The sequence below is a fragment of the Sciurus carolinensis genome, chromosome 8, assembly GCF_902686445.1.
Source record: "Sciurus carolinensis chromosome 8, mSciCar1.2, whole genome shotgun sequence".
Classification (NCBI taxonomy): Eukaryota; Metazoa; Chordata; class Mammalia; order Rodentia; family Sciuridae; genus Sciurus; species Sciurus carolinensis.
The window spans coordinates 64329508-64351942 of record NC_062220.1 but is presented as its reverse complement, the minus strand read 5'-3'; the positions used below and the strand labels follow the sequence as shown (position 1 = coordinate 64351942).

The 22435-nt window shown below is 39.8% G+C and overlaps 1 protein-coding gene and 1 non-coding gene across 4 annotated transcripts in view; one reads left to right on the top strand and one right to left on the bottom strand.

Annotated features, from left to right (window-relative positions):
- Positions 1–12429: 12429 nt before the first annotated feature.
- LOC124992076 (U6 spliceosomal RNA) lies at positions 12430–12536 on the bottom strand. The gene has a single exon (XR_007110071.1). It is a non-coding gene; the product is annotated as a U6 spliceosomal RNA (small nuclear RNA).
- Positions 12537–13202: 666 nt separating this feature from the next.
- The window catches only part of Napepld (N-acyl phosphatidylethanolamine phospholipase D), a 36874-nt gene continuing 27641 nt past the window's right edge, over positions 13203–22435 (top strand). The window contains exon 1 of one of the 3 annotated variants that reach the window (XM_047560310.1): positions 13203–13222. In XM_047560310.1, the coding sequence (XP_047416266.1) occupies positions 13215–13222 (8 nt within the window). In that variant the 5' untranslated portion in view covers positions 13203–13214. Of the gene's footprint in view, positions 13223–13355; positions 13870–13892; positions 14306–22435 lie in introns of those variants that run through there. The other 2 variants (XM_047560309.1, XM_047560311.1) reach the window with 2 other exon arrangements.

Below are 22435 nucleotides of genomic sequence, written 5' to 3'. Positions count from 1 at the left end.
TAAAAATGGTGATGTCACTAGCATTTGGACTAACTCTGGGTCACTAAAGATGCTTAGAGTTTCAGTTGAATCCTAAATGATAAACATTTGTCCAGTTTTCTTTAAGTCCTTTGCTATATCTTTTATTAAAATCCAAATGTTTATTTTGTTTGTTTGTTCTGCCACATGACAGAATGCTTGATAGGGACCAAATTTTAGAGATGTACATGTCCTCAAAAAGCTAAGATGATGGACCTAATAAAATACATCAAGATTTCATAGGTACAAGCATAAAAGCTCTCCCTTTATGTCCAAAGAACAGGCTGAATTTACATGAGATTAGTGGAAGATAGGACTAAACAGCAACTTAAGAGCATTTTTTTGCAACTTCAAATTGAGTGTACTAAATAAATCAATAGCATAATAATTAAAAGGAAGTGATTCCATCTAAGGTGATTTTTATAAAACTATAGTGTTATATGCTGAAGAAGAGATAGATTCTCAGCCTCCCTCTTGCACATCTAGCTTCACCTGGAATGTGATTTTCAGCCCTAGGTACACACTTAGGAGAATTTCCATGTGAGAAGGCCTCAGGCTGAACCTATTTGTTTCACCTTTGCAGGTCAGATAGACTGTCTGATTAGTGGACAAATGATCCTCTTCGGAGAGAACACAAACAGAAAGAAGAGCCAGGCAGTTAAACTTGGCCCTGTTACAGAGCCTTACTTCTTGAGGGAGAGTGATCTGGCATAAGTTTTGTTTGACACCTGAATTTATCTCCTGATTCAGGAAACCCCCTGCCCCCTAGCCCCACTGTGGTTTTAATGTTTTCCCTGTTGGATGTGGACTAACTTGGAACCAGTTACCCCTTTCTTCTTGCTTATTTCTCCTGTTTGGAATATGAATATTTATTCTATGCCTGTCCCACAGTTGAATTTTGGAAATAGATGATGTGTTTTGATTTTACAGGTTCACAGTTGGAGGAAATTTCCTTCAGGATGAATTGTGCTTTGAAGTCTCACCCATATTTAATTAAGATGAGGCTCTGGAATTTGGACTTTAAGTTGATGCTGGAATGAGTTAAGACTTTTGGGACTGTTGGAATGAAATGAATTCATTTTGCATTGTGAGAAGGACATAGATTTTAGGAGTCAGGGAAAGCATACTATGGTTTGAGTGAGCCCCCAAAGTTCATGTGTTGGAAATTTCATCCTCAGTGGGGCTGTGTTGAGAGGTGTGGACTAATGGGAGGTGTTTGTGTTTAGGTCATGAGGGCTCCGTTCTCATGAATAGATTAATTCCATTACCTTGGGAGAGGGTTAGTTATTTTGAGAATGGGCTTGTTCTAAGAGGGACCCCTCTTCCCTCTTGTGTATGATTCACTGCCCTTCTATCATTTTATTATGTAGTACAGAGACCCTTTCCAGATATTAGCATCATGCCCTTAGACTTATAGCTCCCAGAATGATAATCCAAGTAAACTCCCTTCTTTATAAATTACCCAGTCTATGGTTTTATTAAATGGGTTAAGACATACTCCCTCGTCCACCCCAAAGTCATACCTGAATCCTTCAAAGAGAGGATGGGAGTGAGATCATTAAAACAGCAATTTCACCAAAACTCACCAAAAAAATTTTTTTTCCCACCAAAAAGATTTTGGGGCCTTAGAGGTCTAACCAAAATGTCTTTGGTACCTATGGAAAATAATCATCCCCATGGAAATACAGGCAGTCTTCCAGTTTTGCCACAGAACTCTAACCTTCTTGGGGTCTGGTGCACCAGTGACGGGGCATGGAAGTGGCAGAAGTGTCTGACACAGGTTACAGAACCACAGACAGAGGTAGCACCAGTGGACAGAGGTGGAGCAGGAAGGCCGCTGACCAGGAAGCACAGGGAAGATTCCTTTGGGGACTAGATAAAGCCCCAAAATGCCTCTTAACGGAGCTGGAATGGTAATGAACTGTGACATATCCCAAAATATGAAAAAGGATCTGGAGACATCAACAAACAAATAATAATTGAAAGAAATTTGAACTGGGAAAAGGGAAACATATGATAGATGACTTTAGTTGTTGAAAACAATGGGGAAAGTGGAAAGAAAAAGGAATATTGCCTACTCTTCCTTTGTTCAGCACTATGCCAAATGCTTCCACTTCTCATTTGATTCTCACAGCTGTTTTTCCTTCCATTTTTACAAATGAGAAAGCTGAGGCTTGGATTGTTTAGAATGGCCTGATGCGATGTAGCTAATAGGTAGCTGAGATGGGGATTATGACACAAACACAGTGGCATGCTGGTAAGTGCTTAGAAAAGAAGCCATGGTTTGTGGTGCTTGCTAATTTCCATGGTGTAAATACTTCCACTGAGGCTGATTTCAAGCCCCCAACATGACATCACTAAACACAGGGGTGGGAAGAGAGGCACACAAATGGTTCTTCCAAGCCAGATGATCCAGTTCCACTATATCACCTTATCTGTTTCCAAGTGAGCCCACACTCTTTCCATCCTATTGTGTCTCTTCCAGGATCCAGACTTTGTTTCCACAGAGCAGAGATGAAATAGCAAGTTCCTAGAATGACAAAAAAAAAAAAAAAAAGCTGTTCTGAGGTGATCAACTTTCAACCCTAGCTCGGACTGCTAGAAAAGGGTTACAAGAGAAGGAGATTCTTGTGTCAGATGAGGGTTGTCAAGGTTTCCAGGTCTCATTGCGCATGTGACTTGCCAGGAAAACTTGTTACAACACAGTTATGGGGAGCACAGGATGGAGGTTAAAAGTGAAGACTCTGAACTTAGGCAGTTTGTGTCTAAATCTGATTCTTCCCTTGACCCCAAGTTACCTTGGGCAAGTTCCTTATCCTACTCTTCCAGTTTTCTCATTGATGGTGATAATAATAAAGTTTAACCCACAGGATTGTTCAGTAGTTTACATGAATAAATATTTGTAAAGTACTTAGAACAATCTTTGGCATGTAGGAAACACCGTCAACATATTAGCTGTTATTAGTGTTGTTGCTGTTACTGAGACTTCTGGAGTGAGGTCTGTCAGTCTGTATTTTCAATAAACTTCTCCAGTGGTTTTTATGCAAGCAACTGGGTTTATACACAGCCATTTGGGGGAACGAACTAAAGTCTGATTCTTGCTCTTTGGGGAGTTGAGTAGTATCTTATAGGAACCAAAACCAATTGAAGAGTGAATCTCAGAACTGTCCTCAAGATTTTGGGACATTCTATAAGCCCTAAATTCACTGTTTTCCTGTAAGTCCTTATCCTTCCATTGAAAACCTGGGCTGCGGTATACCAATACTTCTTGTAAAACAAAATAAGGAATAAATAAAACCTAATCTACAAAGTTTCATCATAATGATATCACAGAACTTGGACAGGGGTCATAGGCTAATCTGAATTTCTATACAGCATAATTTCTTCCTCAGTATACATTTAGGTGTAATTTATAGGCCTATCTTTCTTTCATTTTCTTTTTTTCTCTGCTGGGGATTTAACCCAGGGCCTCATACATGGTAGGCAAAAGCTCTAGCACTGAGCTACATCCTTAGCCCAAGGCCTATCTTTGTTTTTGACCCAGATTGATAGAAGGAGCTCTGAGGGCTCTAGCACTCTATCTTCAAAAATTAAAACAAACAGTAGTTTATAGTAAAGTGGGTTTACCACCAACTGTTAAAGCCGTGGAAACTGAGCACAGGTAATCCACAGCTTTACCTGCCATGATGATCAACACAGAATAGATGAATTATGTATTAGTCGACTCAGGCTTCCATAACACAATACCTCAGCTTCATGGCTTAAACCAAATACATTTATTTTCTCACAATTCTGGAGATGGTGGTGGCAGAATGGGTGGTTTCTGGTGAAACCTCCTGGCTTTGCAACCAGCTGCCTTCTCTGTGTGTCTTCACAGGCCAACAGGGAGGGTCGGGAGTACAACCCTTTCTTCCTATAACTTCCTCATTTTTAAGACCACAGTTCTGTGGGATTAAGGCCCTTACAGTTATTACCTAATTTAATCTTAATTCTCTCCTACAGACTCTATTTCCAAATAATGTTGGGGGTTGGAGCTTTTATATATGAATTTTGGGGGACAAAATTCAGCCCCTAGCATTTTGTTTTCAATGGAAATTGTGGAAGTTTTGACTTTGGAAAACAGTTACATTTTTCCACTCTCCCCCCACACGTTATTGTTAATTTCTGAATGACATTTAAGTGATATAATATCAAATGAGAATTGTGGAAAACAAGAAAAAGGATAGTCTAATTATAGATCTCTCCATTCCATAGGTGTGGCCCCGAACCTTTTCTCCACATTTAAGAGCCTGCTATCCTTAGTAAACTTAATTAGCCTCTAAATCTCAGCTTCCTCGTCTATGAAAAGTGTATAGTAATGCTCAGTGCCTGAAGTTCTTATGAGGACTAAATGAAAATTGTGAAGCACTTAGCAAAGGGTCTGACTTGGAAATTATTCCGTAAGCGATACCTTAAAACAATAAGCCCGATCTTAGACATAAAATTCTAAACCAACATGGATATGTAATTTAAAATATCAAAGGAACACACAGAGCTAACTATGTCATAAGGAGTGGTATGTGATCAAAGGTATGTTATAAGTTAACATCTCTCTATATATTATGAAAAGTATGGTTTCATAGGTTTTCTAGGTGTGTGAAGTTGACAATCTCATTTCTACTAAAAGGACATTTTCAGAGTAGGTTTTTCTTTTGTCCTTTGTATAAAGAAAAAGGATATACTATATGTGGTGATGAACACTTGCAATCCCAGCTGCTCAGGAGGCTGAGGCAGGAGAATCAAAAGTTCAAGGCCAGGCTGGGCAACTTACTGAGACCCTATCTCAAAACAAAAACTGAAAATAGTTGGGGATGTAACTCAGTGGTAAAGTGTCTCTGGGTTCAATCCCCAGTACCCCAAAAAAACAAACAAAAAAGGAAGATATGTCTGCAATATTCAAGGGAGGTATTTTTTATGCCTAAGAAGGAAAACTGGATATACATAGTTTTATGAGTTGTTACTCAGAAAGATCTATAAGGACAGTTTTTAACTAGCTACTATAAAATTCTAAAGTGGCCAACCTCTGCTTAGAGCCATGCGGGGATGCAGAACTGACAAATCATGTGTGGCTGCCTGCCATCCACCCCAGTTAAGAGCTCCTAATCAGCAGATTGCTTCGCGAGGTAGCTAATATTGTTAGCTCCACTTAGAAACTGACTTTGAAGCAAGGTCAAGAGAGATGCTAAATTGCATGTACAATGAGTATCTGAGGATAGCCTTGAATTAAATCATTACGCAAATCAACTTTCATCTTTTTCTCCAGGCTTCTGGATGTCTTGTTGAACCATGAATTTCCTATCCCCTTGTCCTTCACCTCCCACCCTCTTCACTTTCCACCCTTGACCAACCCAAGTAGGCTCTTCACAATTCAGGGAATAACCATTCATGTGTTTATTCAGTTCATAGACATGATATGAGTGTCCATGTCAAGCACAGAAGTAGATGCTAGAGGTATAAATATGGATCAGAGTATTTGCATACCAGTAGTTCACATTCTGGTTTGAGACACAGAAATGGAGATAGTTACTCTAGAATTTGATAACTGATTTAAAAGATCTGTGAATGGACCAAGACTGAGATGACTGTTCTTTTTTGGGAAGGTGGGAGAGTCTCTCAGAAGCAATAATTTTTGACTTGAGTTTTGAGAGGGTAAAGGCTGGGAATAAAATTCTGAGCAGCAGAAACAATGTATACACAAGCTTGGATGTGCATGTGATTGACATGTAAGTTTCGTGGTGGACAGGGAAACTGGAGAGAGATTATAATGGAGAGCTAGTGAGAACAGTGAATGTGAAATCCAAAGGTAAAATAGTTTGCTACAGGTATGAATTTTAGAACTGGAAGGAATCTTAGAGCTTATGTGGACTAACCTCCTCATTTTATAAGATAGACTGAAGCTTGGGCTGAGGATACAGCTCAAATGGAGGACTTGTCTAGAATGTGCAAGGCCCTGGGTTTGATCCTTTTTAAAAACTGCCTTAAACAAATAAACAAACAAAACCAGCAGTTAATAAGGCAGTTAATGACTTATTCAGGATAGGAGCAGAACCAGTCTCTCCCAATTCTATGTCTTCTGCCCTGATGTCTGTGGCCTCTGGCCACACCTCCTAGCACCTACCTGGAAAATTGGTCCTATGAAGCCTGGAAACGTATAAGCCACTGTGTGGAGTTTAAATCTATAGTGCTACATCTGCTCATGAATGTTGTGTTAATTAATCCGACTGACTGACTGACTGACTGACTTTATGTAGGTATGCATATAGGTATGTATGTGCTGGGGAAGGAACCCAGTGCTTTGCAAATGTTAGGCAAGTGCTATACCACTGAGCTATATATATATCCTCAGCCCCAAATTTGATGAATATTTTATATGTATTGTTATCAGACTTAAAACATTAGTTTTCTCTTGCTGCTCAAACAAACCACCATAAACTTGGTGACTTAACAGATCTGGAAGCCAAAATCTGAAATCAGTTTATCCAGGCTACAGTCAAGGTGTAGGCAGGATTGGCTCCTTCTAGAAACTCTAGGGGAAAATTCCTTCCTTTCCTGTTCCAGTTGCTGAGGTTGCCCACCTTCCTGGGATGTGCTTTTATTGCTTTAACCTCTGCTGTTGTCACACTTCCTCCTCACTCAGCTTCTTGTCTCCCTGTCATGAGGAACCTCATGATTACCCTTTGGGCCTCCTTCAAAAGATCTTTAAGTTAAATACTCTGTGAAATCTCCTGTGACATAAGGTAAATTTCACAGATTCCACAGATCAGGAAGTGGATATCTTTTTGGGGCAATGTTCTTTGTCCCAAATTGAAAGCAGGCAGAAGATACATCCAAGCTTGGGGCTGGAGACTTAGGAATTCAAGGGTAGGGGGTAAGGGCTGAGGCAAGTAACCTTTCTTTTTTTTTTTTTTTTTTTTTTGAAACTGAGAAAATATATTTGAGTACAAACAGCTTGTGAAACTTAATACTTTTTTCTCTTTTTTTTTTTTTTTTTTGCGTCATCAGAGGGTACAACTGAACTTACAACCAACTTGCCCACTCGGTATGCAGTTCAGCTGCAAGTAACCTTTCTTAATGCAGTCTGTGGAGAATAAGATATTCTGAATTGGTTTGGTCTGATCTTTGGTCTGATCTTTACAGGGAAGAAGGCAATAGTTTCTCTCTGTTCTTAGTAAATGCCTTTCTAGTTGCATTAACATTGGGCTGGAAATGTGTTTGGCAATTTTAAAAGGGTTGAGGGAGAACTGAAGTTAGTGTTGGGTGGTCATTGATAACAGAATCCCATGATGAGTTACACAGTGAGAGTAAATTTTATTTTTGTAAGTAAACACGCAGGAGTTCATAGTTTCTGACTGTGGATTGGTTGCATGTAAAATCCAGACTATGCCACAGTTTCAGAGGAGAACTGCCCTTAGACCCCAGAAAGAGAGGCCCTTAATCTGAACCCGGCACCTGAGAACCCATTCTAGCCTCTTTTGGCTGTGTCTATACTGACATATGCCAAGGGGATAAGCCCATTTGAACCCTAAGCTCTTTCCCCAACTATTCTCTAGGTACAGGAATTTGGGGTCCTGTCCAAGTGGTCCCAAGTCTACTTCTAGGACCTATGTCAGTCTTTTGTCTAGCAGCATTGAGGTCAAGCAGCATTGAGGTCAAGCAGCATTGAGGTCAGGCAGCATTGAGGTCAGGCAGCATCACTGCTGTGTGCTCCCCTAGGCCCAGGGCTGGTCACGGCGGACAGCTCTGTTGGGGATGGATGGTACTATGGTCTGAATGTTTGTGTCCCCCAAACTGAAATCCTAACCCAACAGGTTATGGTATTAAGGCGTAAGGGCTTTGGGAGATGATTAGTGTGTTTAATGCCCTTATATAAGCAGCTCCCCCATCAAAAAACGCCCCTCAGTCCCTTCCTACATGTGAGGTTGCAGTGAGAATCAGAAAGTAGGCCTTCACCAGATCCTGACTCTGTCAGCGCCTTGATCTTGAACTTCCTAGCTTCTAAACTATGAGAAATAAATCCTTTTTTGGAAGCTACCTAGTTATGGAAAATGCTTAGCATCTATTTTTTTTTTTTTTTTTTTAATTTGGTACTGGGGATTGAATCCAGGGGCACTTAACCATTGAGCCACATCCCCAGCCCTTTTTATTTTTCATTTTGAGACAGGGTCTGGCTAAGTCACAGAGGCTGGCTTTGAACTCGGGAACCTCCTGCCTCAGTCTCCCAAATTGCTGGAATTACAAGCATGTGTCACCATGCCGGGCTAGCATCATTCATAATAACAAAGAGTTGGAGGTAACTTGAATGTCCATTGATGATTGAACTGGTAAATAAAATGTGGTATATATACAATGAAATATTATTCTGCATGTGAAGTCCTGTCACAAGATATAATAAGGTAAACATTGAGGACATTATGTGAAATGAAATAAGCAAGTCACACAAAGGTAAATACTACAGGATTCCACTTACATGAGCCCTCTGAAACAGTCAAATTCACAGAAAAATCATGTTGAATGGTGGTTACCACAGGCTGGGGGTGGAGGAAAAAGAGAAGTCGTTTAATGGGTACAGAATTTCAGATTTGCAAGATGAATACAATCTGGAGATTAGTTATTCAATAATATGACTATACTTGACTCTACCAAACTATAGAGTCAAAAGTGGTTAAGGTGGTAAACTATGTGCTTTGGTTTTTTTGGACAATAAAATAGAAAAAACGTTGTTATAATATAGTGACAAACTAGTAGATGATCAGCTTTGGCCCTCATAGTTTGTTGACCTGTGGTCTAACACAATCCTATGTTCCTGTAATCAGAACTTGCCTCCTGCATTTATTTTTCTCCAAAACCTTTGTGTGTGTGTGTGTGTGTGTGAGAGAGAGACAGACAGACAGACACACACACACACACACACATACACACACTAATATACACACTAACACACGGGATTAAGCCCAGGACTTCGTGCTTGCTAGGCAGGTAACTCTATTACTGAGTTACATCCCCAGTCTCTCTCATCTTTTAATTTTTATTTTGAGACAGGGACTTGTTTTTATCCAGGATGACCTCTGAAGTAGCTGAGATTACAGGTGTGTGCAACCACACTCAGTCCCAAAGCTATTCTATAGAGTAATGTAGACTGAGACACTTGGGGGTGGTGGGAGAGAAGTCAGGGGTCTGGGGAGGTTGGAAGGGGTATTTTCTGAAGTCAAAGAGGTAGTTATTGACAGAACAGTGATTGGAATTTAGTGGCCCAAGATCCCTCCTACTGCTATTTGGAGTTATTTATAGATGCTTAATGACCAGGAAAACAATATTTTATTTGGGTGTAGACACAGTATCTTATTTAATTCCATTTTTATGGAATTGTGAAAAGTTGTCTCTTCTTTACAGGAATAATTAACATTTAAAAATTAAGAAACTACTTAGAAGATAAATATTTATTGTGTGCTGAGTGGGTGACTTCCTAGAGGTGACACAAAAGAAAAGACAGATAAACCCCAGTTCAGCAAGTCAGAATCTAAAATTAAACCATGAGTAAAATGCTTAGGATGCAAATTCATTTCCTTTTGTACTGTAAAGCAGGGCAAGCTAGAGGTATTGCCTGGCATGATATAAACTGTTAAACTAAACTGTTTCTTTTCATTGTTTAGAAAAAACTCACCAATTCCATAAAATTTATAAAATTTTAAAATAAATAATTTTATTAATTTTGTTTATAAAATTTATAAAATAATCCATAAAATTTAAGTTATATTTCATCAGTTAAAAAAGTATAAGATTGTGGCTCAGTGGTAGAGCACTTGCCTGGTACATGTGAGGCACTGGGTTCAATTCTCAGCACCACATATAAAAGAATAAATAAAATAAAGGTATTGTGTCCATCTACAACTAGAAAATATTTTTAAAATGCACAAGAATTACTTAATACAGCTTTAATCGTAATGTCAACATTTTGTTAGATTATTCATTCCTCCTAGGCCTTCCTGGTATACACAAAATAGTGCTTATGTAAAGTACCTGCTCTCAGTGAAAAATACCATCTGAATATTAGTCTCTTCATGACAGCTGTATGATGCTGTAAAAGAAAGTTGACTGCATTTTTTAACCTCTGGTCTCCAACTTGTACTGAGGTGACCACTTGCTGACATGCAAAAGAAAGTTTTTTGCTGAGAAGGAACATTCTAAGGATTACAGAGACTAATTCTTTCCTAGAACAATGGTATGATCTATACTATACTAGTATTCTATACTAGACCGATGACCTATAGAAGTAATTTTTTCTCCAATCAGAATTTTTTATAAACAACCTATGTAACTTGCTTAAATTTCATTTTTTTTCTCATCCTTGAAACACCCTTTATTTTTTTATTTTATTTTTTTTGCGGTGCTGAGGATTGAACCCAGGGCCTTGTGTTTGTAAGGCAAGCACTCTACTAACTGAGCTAAATCCCCAGCCCGAAACACTCTTTAAACTTCCCTGTAATGGCACAAATTCTAGATCTACTGAAATCTGAGTTTCCCAAATTACAAGACCCCAATCATCTGTACCTCTTTGGACAACAGTGTGTATAGAAAACAGCAAGACAAAATTTCTCCTCCTCCTCCTATCCCCTCTTCACTCCCCTCAGTGATTGAACCCATGGGCACTTTACCACTAAGTTACATTCCCAGCCCTTTTTAAAATTTTTATTTATTTGTTCTTTTTAGATGTACGTGGCAGTATATTTTGACATACATACATGAAACTTCCCATTCTTGTGGTTGCACATGATGTAGCATTACAATGGTCGTGTATTCATATATGAACACAGGAAAATTATTTCCAATTCATTGTCTTTCCTATTCCCATCCCCACTTCCCTTCATTCCCCTTTGTCTAATCCAATGAACTTCTATTCTTGCCCTTATTGTGTATTAACATCCTCATATCAAAGAGAATATTTGGCCTTCAGTTCCACCCATTTACTGGCAAATGCCATAATTTCATTCTTCTTTATGGTTGAGTACTATTCTGTTGTGTATATATACCACACTTTCTTTATCCAATCACATGTGAAGGGCATCTAGGATGATTCCATAACTTAGCTATTGTGAACTGAGCTGCTATAAACATTGATGTGGTCACATCACTATAGAAAGCTGATTTGAAGTCCTTTGGGTATAGGCCAAGGAGTGGGATAACTGGGTCAAATGGTGATTCCATTCAAAGTGTTCTGAGGAATCTCTGTACTGCTTTCCATGCTGGTTGCACTGTGCAGTCCCATCAGCAATGTATGAGTGTACCTTTTCTCCACATCCTTGCCAACATTTACTGTTGTTTGTATTCTTGAAAATTGCCGTTCTTACTGGAGTGAGATGAAATCTGTGTAGTTTAATTTACATTTCTATAATTGCTAGAGATGTTGAACATTTTTTCATATTTTTGTTGGCTGATTGTATTTTTATTTTGAGAGAGGGTCTCACTAAGTTGCTTAGAGTCTTCCTAAATTGCTGAGGTTAGTCTTGAACTTGCAATCCCCCTGCCTTTGTTTCTTGAGTCACTGGGATAACAGGTGTGCACCACCATGCCTGGCTTAAATTGCTTCTTTTTAAATATAATAAGCAAATGCACTAATACGCCTAGCTAGTATCCTAGTTCTGGAAAAAACAAAAGAAAAAACAGCATGTAAGACATTATGGGTCTAAACATGGAAACTTGACTATGGATTGAATATTAAGTATCTGAGAGAATTGTTTTCTTAGGTGAGAATGATATTGTGCTTATGAAGCAAGGCTTAAGCATTTTGGTGTCTCCAACTTATTCAAATGGTTTTACAAAAAAGCCTATCTGTCAGGTGGGGTGGGTCGCATCTATAATTCCAGTTACTGGGGAGGTTGAGGCAGGAGGATCACAAGTTCAAGGCTAGTCTGTCAATGTAGCAATACTGTCTGAAAATAAAAAATAAAAAATACCTGGGTGTAGCTAAGTGCCCCTAGATTCAATCACCAGTACTGCCAAAAACCTCACAAAACACCACAAAACCCCCAAAACATGTTTTTTTTTTTTTTTTTTTATTTGAGAGTTTTTCATAAATTAAGGATGGGAGGGAGGGGAAGAAATGGTATCTTTTAAAATCTCTTTAGCTAAGAGCAGTAACTTCTGATTACTAAATTCAGTCTTCCCTTTGGGTTTGTAGAACTGTCACTTTTTTTTTTTAAGTTTCTTGTTGCACACAAAATTATTCAGCTTGGCAGTCTCAGTCCCACCCAAGTGCAAGTAGTTTTTTTTTTGTTGTTCTAATTAGTTATACATGACAGAATGCATTTTGACCCATCATACATAGATGGAGTAAAATCTCTCACTCTTCGGGTTGTACATGATGTAGAATCACACAAAAATATGGAATACTTTACAAATTTGTGTGTCATCCTTGTGCAGGGGCCATGCTAATTTTCTTTGTATCAGTCCAATTTTAGTATATGTGTTGCCCAAGCCAGCACATGCAAGTAATTTTTAATCACACTTAAATGAATAATATCTAGCAACAACTTCAAGTTGGCCTGAGGAGATAAAAAATCCACAGTCACATAAAGTTCTACCCCCCTGCGGTATTACACCATGCACATTCACTTTCAAAAGGCAGAATAGTTAGGTTTGCATTCCCATCATATCTGCATTAGGGCCTGTGTTTGTTTCTTTTTTGATAACAAAACCCTAGGCAGACTTTCTTTCTGGCCCATAGCACACAACTTCAGGACTTTTATAGAGGCTTCTTTTTACCCAACCACCTATCATTGAATTCTATTTCAATCTGACTATACGTAAATAAATTTTTTTTCATGGTGGGGATCAAACCTAGGGCCTCACACATGCCAGGCGAGCATTCTATCACTAAGTCACATCCTTAGCCATGTAAATATTTCTCGAAATTACAAATTTCGACCTGCAGTTTAAAAAGCAAACCCGGTAAGAAACTCGGAATCACATTTTTATGCTCTTTTGTTATTACCCTGGGATTTTACAATGATGCAGATTTAGAAGAGAACTGTGTGTACCAGGAGGCTCTGACATCATTCTAAAAGTGAGCACAGCATGACAAGGCAGAGCTGTCGTTAATATTCAATATCCACTGTACACACACGAAATGAGTTTAGTTTCTTCGCTACCAGGTTCTTGGAATGAGGCAGTAAGTATGTCAATACTTCTCTATGGTTGAGCAGTCTGGAGGCTGTAGGTCAAAGGGATTCCATTTATTTTTAGCAATTGTGTCTGGTGTCCAGAAAGGTGCTCATGTGATCTGAACGTTAACTGCTGGTTTGGGACAGGCGACCCAACCGTCCTCAGAATGCCTGCAGAGCGAGTCGCAGGGCGAGCGGGAGGGGGCCAGGACCGCGGGCCTCCCTTACCAAGATGGCTTCGGCGCCCAGCCCGCGGGGCAACCATCTTGGTAGAGGCGAGAGCAGCGGCGGCCGCGGGGCAACGCTGGCCAGGCCACCAGATTCGAAGGTCACAATGAGAGAGTCACCGGGCAAAGGGGAGCAAAACCTTGCTGTAACCCGTGCCCTCTCCGGCCCCGGGGCGCCCGGTGCGCTGCGCGCCGCCCCAGCGACGGCTCACTCCACGTATGGCGAGGCGGCGAGTGCTCCGGCGCTGCCTACAGCTGCTGGCACCCTCGGCGGAGCCGGCGCGGCGGGGCCGGGGGCGGAGGAACCCAGGCGCCGGACGCCGCGGCCCCTCCCGGGGCACTGGAGCTGTGTGGCCGGTGGCGCTGTGGCCCGCAGGTCAGGAGCAGCAGCGGCGGCGGCGCGCGCGCCTGGCCGCGGCCCGCACAAGGTGAGCCCCCGCCCTCACCCCGCCCCCGCCGCCGCGCGCCCGCCCCCGGGAGCCCAAGCGTCGGGGAGCCCCCACGCTCCGGGACTTGGCGGGAGGCGGTTTCGTCCCGGCCACGGTTCTCTCCTGCATCTGTGCTGCTTCCTCCGCGGTCTCTGTGTGGAGCAGTCCGTACTCCCTAGCCTAAGGCTGTCGGAGCAGAGCGTGCTGCGAGCTTGTTTCCTGGTCCCCAAGCCCTGCCTCCTGGAGATGCTGCACTTGTGAGTGGCAGGGCTTCATTTGAATTTCCGCACCTCGCGAGTTGCGGAGCCTGCATCTTTGACGCTGCCTGAGTGAAGAACTACAGTGTTTTTTCTGCCCCATTTGGGAGAGTAGCTGTCTCTGGGATCCCACCTTTCCTGCAAGTTACCAGGTTGCCTCTTCACTGATCGGAATACAAGTGGGTGTATTTTCTTTTGGTTTTATGTATGTGAATGGGTCTACAACTCCTCAGAGGAACTTACTTATGCTTCATGTATAGTATGTATCTTCTAAAGATCCATTCCAACAGGTTTCTCCCCTTTTAATTATTGAATCACAGAATAGAAATGAAGCGAGGGAGGGACAAGGTGGGGAGGGGTGGTGGGAGGTGGTGCCTTCTTGAGTTTTATATTCAGTGGTTGTTGGCTTTCTTAAATTGGGTGTTACTGCAGGCTTTTCAGAACACGAATTTAGATAGTTGTTTTTTTTTTTTTTTTTTCCTTTCTGGATGGAACTAGACTTGGCCCTGATAGTTGGGCTTCCACGGGGCCTCCATGGTCTGATGTGTTACACCTCAAATGAACCTGGAAAATATTAGGAGAATGAGAAAAGTTAACAGCTTTTAAAGTCATTTAGTTCTTGCCTTTCCCTATAATGTAGGTTCTGTATATGTTATAATATGACTTGTCTGGTTGGCTTTGGCTTAGCATGAAGTGTTTGCTATTGATAAACCTGTTTAATTTATTCAGAGAGTCACTCTTGAGATAGTTTTCTGCAAATTAAGAAGTAGTTTCCATCTTTGTTAACAGATGGAAGTATAACAGTTCCATTTCTATTTTGTTACATTGGCTATGATTTAGTAATAAACAGCCTCATTTAGAATGAAGTTATATAATCTTTAAAAAGAAAGATTACCTCTATCTCCAATAGTCTGGTTTTATTGCAAGAAAATATTAGATCTGTTAAAGAAGAAATTTAGAATAGATATACTTATTTAACATGAGAATTTAAGAGAGAGATTGGGGGATTAAAACAGGTTATGTCAACTGAAAATTCAGCCATGATTTTCAAGGATTTTATTTTGCAGGCTTTCCTGCTGCAAGATTTATGGTAAGTCTCCAAGAGAGGAAATTACTTAGTGTATTTCTCATAGCCCTATTTTCCCTCACAATTCCAAATTATATTGGACAGATTCTACGTTGTAAGATTAAATTCTTTAATTAGTCTAGTTATGATTATGTAAAGGACATTTTAACATAAGCATTCCACCATAGGGTTTTGGTTATACTTTGATACAGTCATCCTCATGTGCTTGTTTGAAAGGATCATTATGTTACTTGGGTATTTATGAGTTTAGAAAACTGAGGGGATTTTTATGAACATTCAATTTGTGTTTGGAAAAGCACTATTTGCCTTTAATTTTATTGTTTGATTTTGATTTCTCTTTGTAGTGGTGGATAGCTGTGGATACAGTGGGCTTTTCCATTCATTTTCTACTCTGTGTGACTACAGATGACTATATGGAGGACTGTGTTGATCTGGGCATTTTAGATTCAAGAAGTAAAAAGTGTTTTCCCTGAAGTGTTATTAGGGAAATGAACTTTGCACATAAGTAATCATTAAAGAACATTTTTATTCTGCAGTCTGTGAAGGCATGCATAAAACTGGCATAAAAAAATCACTCATGTGATTTCCAACATAAGGTTCAAGTAATATTTCATTCTACCTTCTGTAATCCTGGAGAATTCTACAGTCTGTGGTTTTATAGTGCTTTGCTTAGTTTATCTTTTGAATTTGTTACCTATTTATTGTATATTTATGTTATTAACAGTGTTTCACACAGATTATATATAATCAGATATCTTTTGGGCAGTTCTATGTCATAGATACGATCTTCAAACTTAGCTGATTAAATAATGTATTATAACTTTATCATTTAAAAAACTCTTTCAAATATTTTATATATTTACTTTTAGTTGACTTTACAGACATAAAAATATGAGATTATTAACCCTTTACCATGGATAAGGAAAACAGGAATCTGAGACCTTGGGAGATTTTAGTGATTTGGTCAAGGTCCTTTAGCTCCGCAGCCCCCACTCTTGTTAGACAAGGGAACTGAAGAAACTGAGGAAGAGTGGTGAGTGTCACTGATACATCTAGACATGCATCCTAAACCTAGGTTGTGAACTGTCAGTACCATTGGTGATTGAGGCTAGCGTTGGCATATAGATGGATCAGCATAATTAAAAAGCTTGGTTAAAAAACACTGTCCCCCCTATCTAGAACAATCTGTCTTTCCTCTTGAAGGCAGCAGATTTTTATGTTTATCTAATTTGGGGACCTTCCCAGATTAACAGACAATAACATATTGATCAAACAATGAATGCTTGCAAAGTTCTGTGTGATTTTGTAGTTGCTCTGTTAAAAGAATAAAGTTATTGGGATAAAGAAACTCCAAACTCTTTCATTGTTATTAGCACTCCTTAAACTGGGCACATGCTTGTTTGTTTTGCTTATGACACCCTTGCTAGGATAATTGAAAGACAGCAATAATTTGTTTTTAAAGGTGTTTTCTGTATTTTGAAGCTCCTTCAAATTGAGAAGATGTTTGTTTCAAGTTTCTGTGTTCATTCCTTTGGTTTGCTTAGAGAGTTCATAAAAAAACGAAGGCACCCCTCTAATGTATGGTTAAGTACCTAATGAAATCTTCAAGAATTGCTGAACTCAAATTCCTTTTAAACTTGAGGATTTAAGTAAAATACCCCACATGAGGTGAAATGTGTCATTTATCTGCTTATGCTGACCATACGCTCTTTGGGTACTGTTCCTAAGCATAATAAAGATGAGAATATGGCTAATAGACAGTTCTGGCTCCATCACCAGCCAGAGACCCTTAGGATGGCACGAAACTCTCTGGACAGACTTGCTTTGCCCGTAGAGTCATACAAGTGATGACTTTTGTCTTGGAATGTTCTTTTTGGAAGGGACCTTGAAGGGTATGTGCTTAGTCTGGCTTTTAACTTGTGAATTGTCTATTTTTACCCTCATAAGAGTTTAACCTGTTATGATTCCTCAAAACTGCGATGTCAGACCTATATTTTTCTACCATTTCACATAAATGAGATACTTTAAAGTTCTTGAGTACGTTGATTTCTTAGTCTTGTCTCGTACAGTGTCTTAGTTTTCTCTGTAAGCGCACGTAATGAATAGCATTACAGTGAAGAATTTCAACTAAAACTTTTGATATTCTCAGCAACATGGTTAAGTATGATTATGTAGAGGTTTGTAATTTCTTTTTGCATAGCCAACCAAATATTTAGAAACCATACTTAATAATAATGCTTCATATCTCTCTCTCTCTCTCTCTCTCTCTCTCTCTCTCTCTCTCTCTCTATATATATATATATATATATATATATATATATATATATATCCCCCTGCCCTCTCTCTACTAGGGATTGAACCCAGAGGCGCTTTATCACTAAGCTACATCCCTAGCCCTTTTTATTTTTCTGAGACTGGGTCTCACTAAGTTGTTTAGGGCTTTGCTAAGTTGCTGAGGCTGGCCTTGAATTTGCAATCCTCCTGCCTTAGCCTCTTGAGATGCTGGGATTAGAGGCATGTACCACTGTGCCTGGCTAATGCTTCATCTATAATGCCCACAATTTTATAAATTTTCTTGAAGACATAAGTGCATTTGTATGGTACCCTAATGCATAGAATGATCAACCCTCTAGGTTTTTGCAGGACTGATAGGGTTCCCAGGATGCAGAACTTTTAATGTGAACACTGGAAAATCCCCAGGGACCAGATGCTTTGGTCTCCCTACTAGAAGTTATCTCTTTTTGGGGTTTGACTAACAATTCTTCACAATTAGAAGGATAAAATGCTAGGTCATTTTATGTTATAAGCTGGCTAAATACAGACACCTTTCAAACCAAGGGGAGTTCAAGGTTCATGTATATTTTTTGTTTCTATGACTGGAATATATAATCAATTTATTGTTGATGATTCCTTTTAATTTTAAATTAGAACAATTGAGCAATTAACTAAAATAGCTAAATCATTTGAAGCTGTCTCCATGTAAAATTCAAAGGTTTGTTTTTGTGGGGTAAGTGGTATGTATTGTCTACTAAGAGCTTTTAACTTTGAAAAGAAAAGAGAGAGAAAAAATTCTTAAAAGCAAAAAAGACTAGCCTTGTTAGTGAGACCATAACCATTAGCTAAATGATGATAACTATAGGAAATAGTTATCTGCTCAAGATAAATTTATTGGGTTTTCTTTGTAGATTCAACATGTACATGGAAAGAGCATGGGCTTTGGCATCTGATCAATTGCCAGATTTTTTACTTAATGCAAGCTATTAAACTCTGAACCTCTGTTACATCGTTTGTAGCTAATTTGAGGATAATGATATCTACCTTGTAGGAATATTGTTAGATTAATTTTATTATGTATTACATACATAATATATAAAGTGCTTGGCACATAATAAATGCTTAATAAATGATAAAGGATACAAGTATGTGTGTCACTCAATGTACCCATGGTTTAAATTAGGAAGGCTGTACTTTGGAGAGTACTGCTTTTAGGGGTGTGTGTTTGTACTGGGAATGGAACCCAGGGCTTTACACGTGCTAGACAAGCCCTTTACCACTGAGCTGCACCCCAGCTTCAACCTTTAATGTTTTTATAACTCCCCTAAACTTCCCAGTTATGGCAGTTGTATCAGTTAGGATTAATTTGGGGCAGGTTGAAAGATTGCTCAAATATGTATCCCTGTTTATGAGAGAAGTGCAGAGTTAGTTCAGGCTTGGTATGGTGGGCCCTCAAGTTCTTTCCTGTCTCCTCTATGCCATTGCCAGGATGTGGCTCAAGATGGCTACCTGCAGCAGGATCTGGAGGAATCAGGAATGCCTGCCTTTTCTTTAAGGAAACTCCTGGAAGCACCATATATGACTTGTGCTGGGAACAGATTGGTTAGTGTCACCAACATGGCCATCTCTCACTGGAAGGCTGGGGAGTGTGGTCGCTTAGCTGGTGCGTGTATGTATCCTGAGGAGAACAGGGGTTCTGTTCCTGAGGAGAAAGGAGACTAGATTTTATGGTAGGTGTCTTCTAGACTTTGCCACTCTTTTACCACTTCACCACCACAGAATTCAGTCACTCAGCTATTCCCCATGACTTTTCAGTCAGTGGGGGTACCCTTTGTTGACTTTTGTGCCTCCGACCTTCAGTTCCTTTTGCTTCTCCTATTATTTGATTCCCTGCAGGTGATTAAAAAAAAAAAAAAAGATGAGCATTGTGGAGTTTAAACTCCTGTTCTTCATTTGCTCATTCTGCAAATATTTGTTGAGCACTTGTGCACAGGCTGATATGTGTTGTTGTAGACAGTGTGAATCATTACTGATTGTATTCCCTCCCTCCCTCCCTCTTTCCCTTCCTTCTTGGCTTCCTGGGAGCACAGAGTTGAATTTGTGACTCTGACAAGTTTGTAACCTGTCAAACTTTTTACACAGCAAGATAGTCTTCCTAGTCTTAGTACTGTGTCTCAGTGTGCCACCTCTCTAGATTTGAGTGGGGAACAGATAGGAAGAGTAGCTTTATGTTAGGCAGCTGGCGGGCTAGTATAAATTGTAGGCTACCAGAAAGTCCCTTTGACCCTTTGTAAGTGTCCCAATTTTGTGTTGATGACTAATGATTTAAAAACATAGTAGTAGTTCTTATTCTTTCCTATACGCAGAGCTTTAAAAAACTCCCTGAGGATCACCTCTTCCGCCCCCCCAGCATTTTCATTCATTAGACTCAGGTGTAGTCTAAAGAGCTCCACAGGTAATTTGATGGACAGCCAGCATCAAGAATCACAGATTTAAGGTTTTTACCTGGTGGGATAAGAAATATTCTATAGGGAGGAATATTAGTGGCATACTGTAGATTAGATCCTTCCAGTTTTCACCACCGAGAGGAGGTGGGAAGAGCTCTGAGGTTGAATCTGTGGCTTGGGCAGGAGAGGTAAGACACTGAAATGCCTTAGGGACAAATTTAGTTATGTATGATTTATCTGGAGCTGGTCTTTCTTGCCTTTTTATCTCTTCCTGTTGGGGAAAATTTTCCTTTGAGTAAAAGAACTACCTTAACTGGGGTTTTAGGTCCTGGGGAAAGTGCTGGGTACTTGTGGTCAATATTAGTATTAAGTTTGCAATTTTCACCCCTGGGGGCAATGAGGGGAGATGATGAGAGGTGGGGTAGAGGGGATTATTATTTTCAGAAACAGAAAACTATCAGGGTTTATGAGAGTCTCCTGGTGAACCCAGGAGGGCTGGTGAGGCCGCAAGGAGCTTTGGGGTTGGGTAGGAATCCTATGGAGAATTATTCTTTTCTATTTGTTTTAAGATTTATGTGAATTTCTTCTCTTACTCAAATATAAGAACAAAAAACATATACCAGAGTTTATTCCATTGCTTTTAGCCCATATACCTTATTAGTGTAAAAATTTTAAATGGTATACATATCCTACTAACCTTTATTAGATAGTGTTTGTAGTGTGATAAAACAGCAATTTTATAGTTATTGAGGACTTAGTACGCACCAGATACTAAACTAAGATATATGAAACTAGGACTTAGAAGGGAAGATGTTTACTTAAAAATTTTTCTAATCCCTGTGCCCTTTTCCTGTTAATGTGTTTTTTCTTGATAACCAAGTCAAGTATATTTTAATTATGTTCATTTTTAATATGCTTTTATAATTTACCACATACTTCCTGTTAGTCTTTAAAATTTTTTTTTTTTTTTAGTTGTAGATGGACACAGTACCTTTATTCATTTTTATGTGGTGCTGAGGATCAAACCCAATGCTTCACACATGCTAGGCCAGTGCTCTACCACTGAGCCACAATCCCAGCCCCTTCCTGCTATTCTTAAATAGAGGGTAGTGAATTGAACTCAGGGGTTACAAAGTCCCTTTGAACCTCAGGATTCCATTAGTTTGGGACTGCCTCCAGGCCTCCTCTGTGCTGAGGAGGCAGGAGATGGTGAGCAGGGTCTGGCCCAGAGAGGACCCCAGGCCTTATTTCCTTGTAAAAGCCCCCACTGTCGGATTTGTTTTTTGTCATTTTCCCTTTACTTACAAAGGATGGGTCATGCATGACATCCAGGACAGAATAACGAGTTTGCCATTTTGGCAATTCATTCTGGCTTAAGTAACCTCTCTAGTTACTTTCTTGCTTTCTGTCTCCCTCTCTGTTGGCATCAGGGGTCCTTTTACTTGTTGGCCACATTCAGAAAATTATGCGCCTCTTCAGCATCACTGACCCCATGGATCACAGAACTGATTATGTCAATGCAAACCACTCAGCCCCGGAGGAGGAGGATTCCTGGCTGTTCTGAGGATTTGGGCCAGTGGGTTTTGGAGAAGTGTCTTATTCTAGCATTATGACTTATTATACCATTTTTATTATTCAGATCTAACCCTACTAGAAACAGATAGTAAGCCACAATCTGTGTGGTTGCTTATGATTTTTTCCCTAATGGATTTTGAATCCCTGGAGGTCAAGGGCTCCATATTCCCCACAGTACCTGGAGAGCTAGAACTTAAATAAAGTAGGCAGTTAAACAATGTTTGTTAAACATGCCTTTACAAATGATTTAAGTAGAGGCTCCCACAAATTGTCAGATTCTTATATATATAGTTGAAAGTATTTTGGATGTTTGTATCAGATTTGTCATGAAATATCATTTCATGTCCTGAATAACCTCCTGGTCTACCTGATATACCCCCGAAATGACACTTTCTTCCAGTAGATAATGTTACTGTTCTCAGGTGAAAGTACTTTGCTTATCCCTTTCCAGTTCAGTGTGGGGCAAGTGACGGGACCTGAGCTACTGTCACAGGAATTTCCTTTGAGGGAGTGGAAACTGGGAGGGGCTGGCCAGGGCCAAGGCCCAGTTAGAAGGAAAAGGTGTTGAGTGGCATGAGCTGGCTCTTGGTGCAGCCAGTGATTGCTAGAATCTCTCCATTTCTTTTTTTTTTTTTTTTTTGCGGTACTGGGGATTGAACTCAGGGCCTTAGTGCTTAGCGAGGAAGCACTCTACCAGCTGAGCTATCTCCCCAGCCCCTATAAGCGGCTTTTTAAAGGCTACAGAATTCAGTAGAATAAGAGTTGAAGCCGGTATTGATGCCAGAAAGAGTTAAACTGCACATCGTTTTTCTCTTTCCTTATCCTTTCTCTCTAGGAGCTACAAAGACAGTTACTGCTGCGTTCTTTTCCTCATGGGTCATGCTCTATACAGAAAACCTTTCTTTTTGCATAATTGACTGATATAG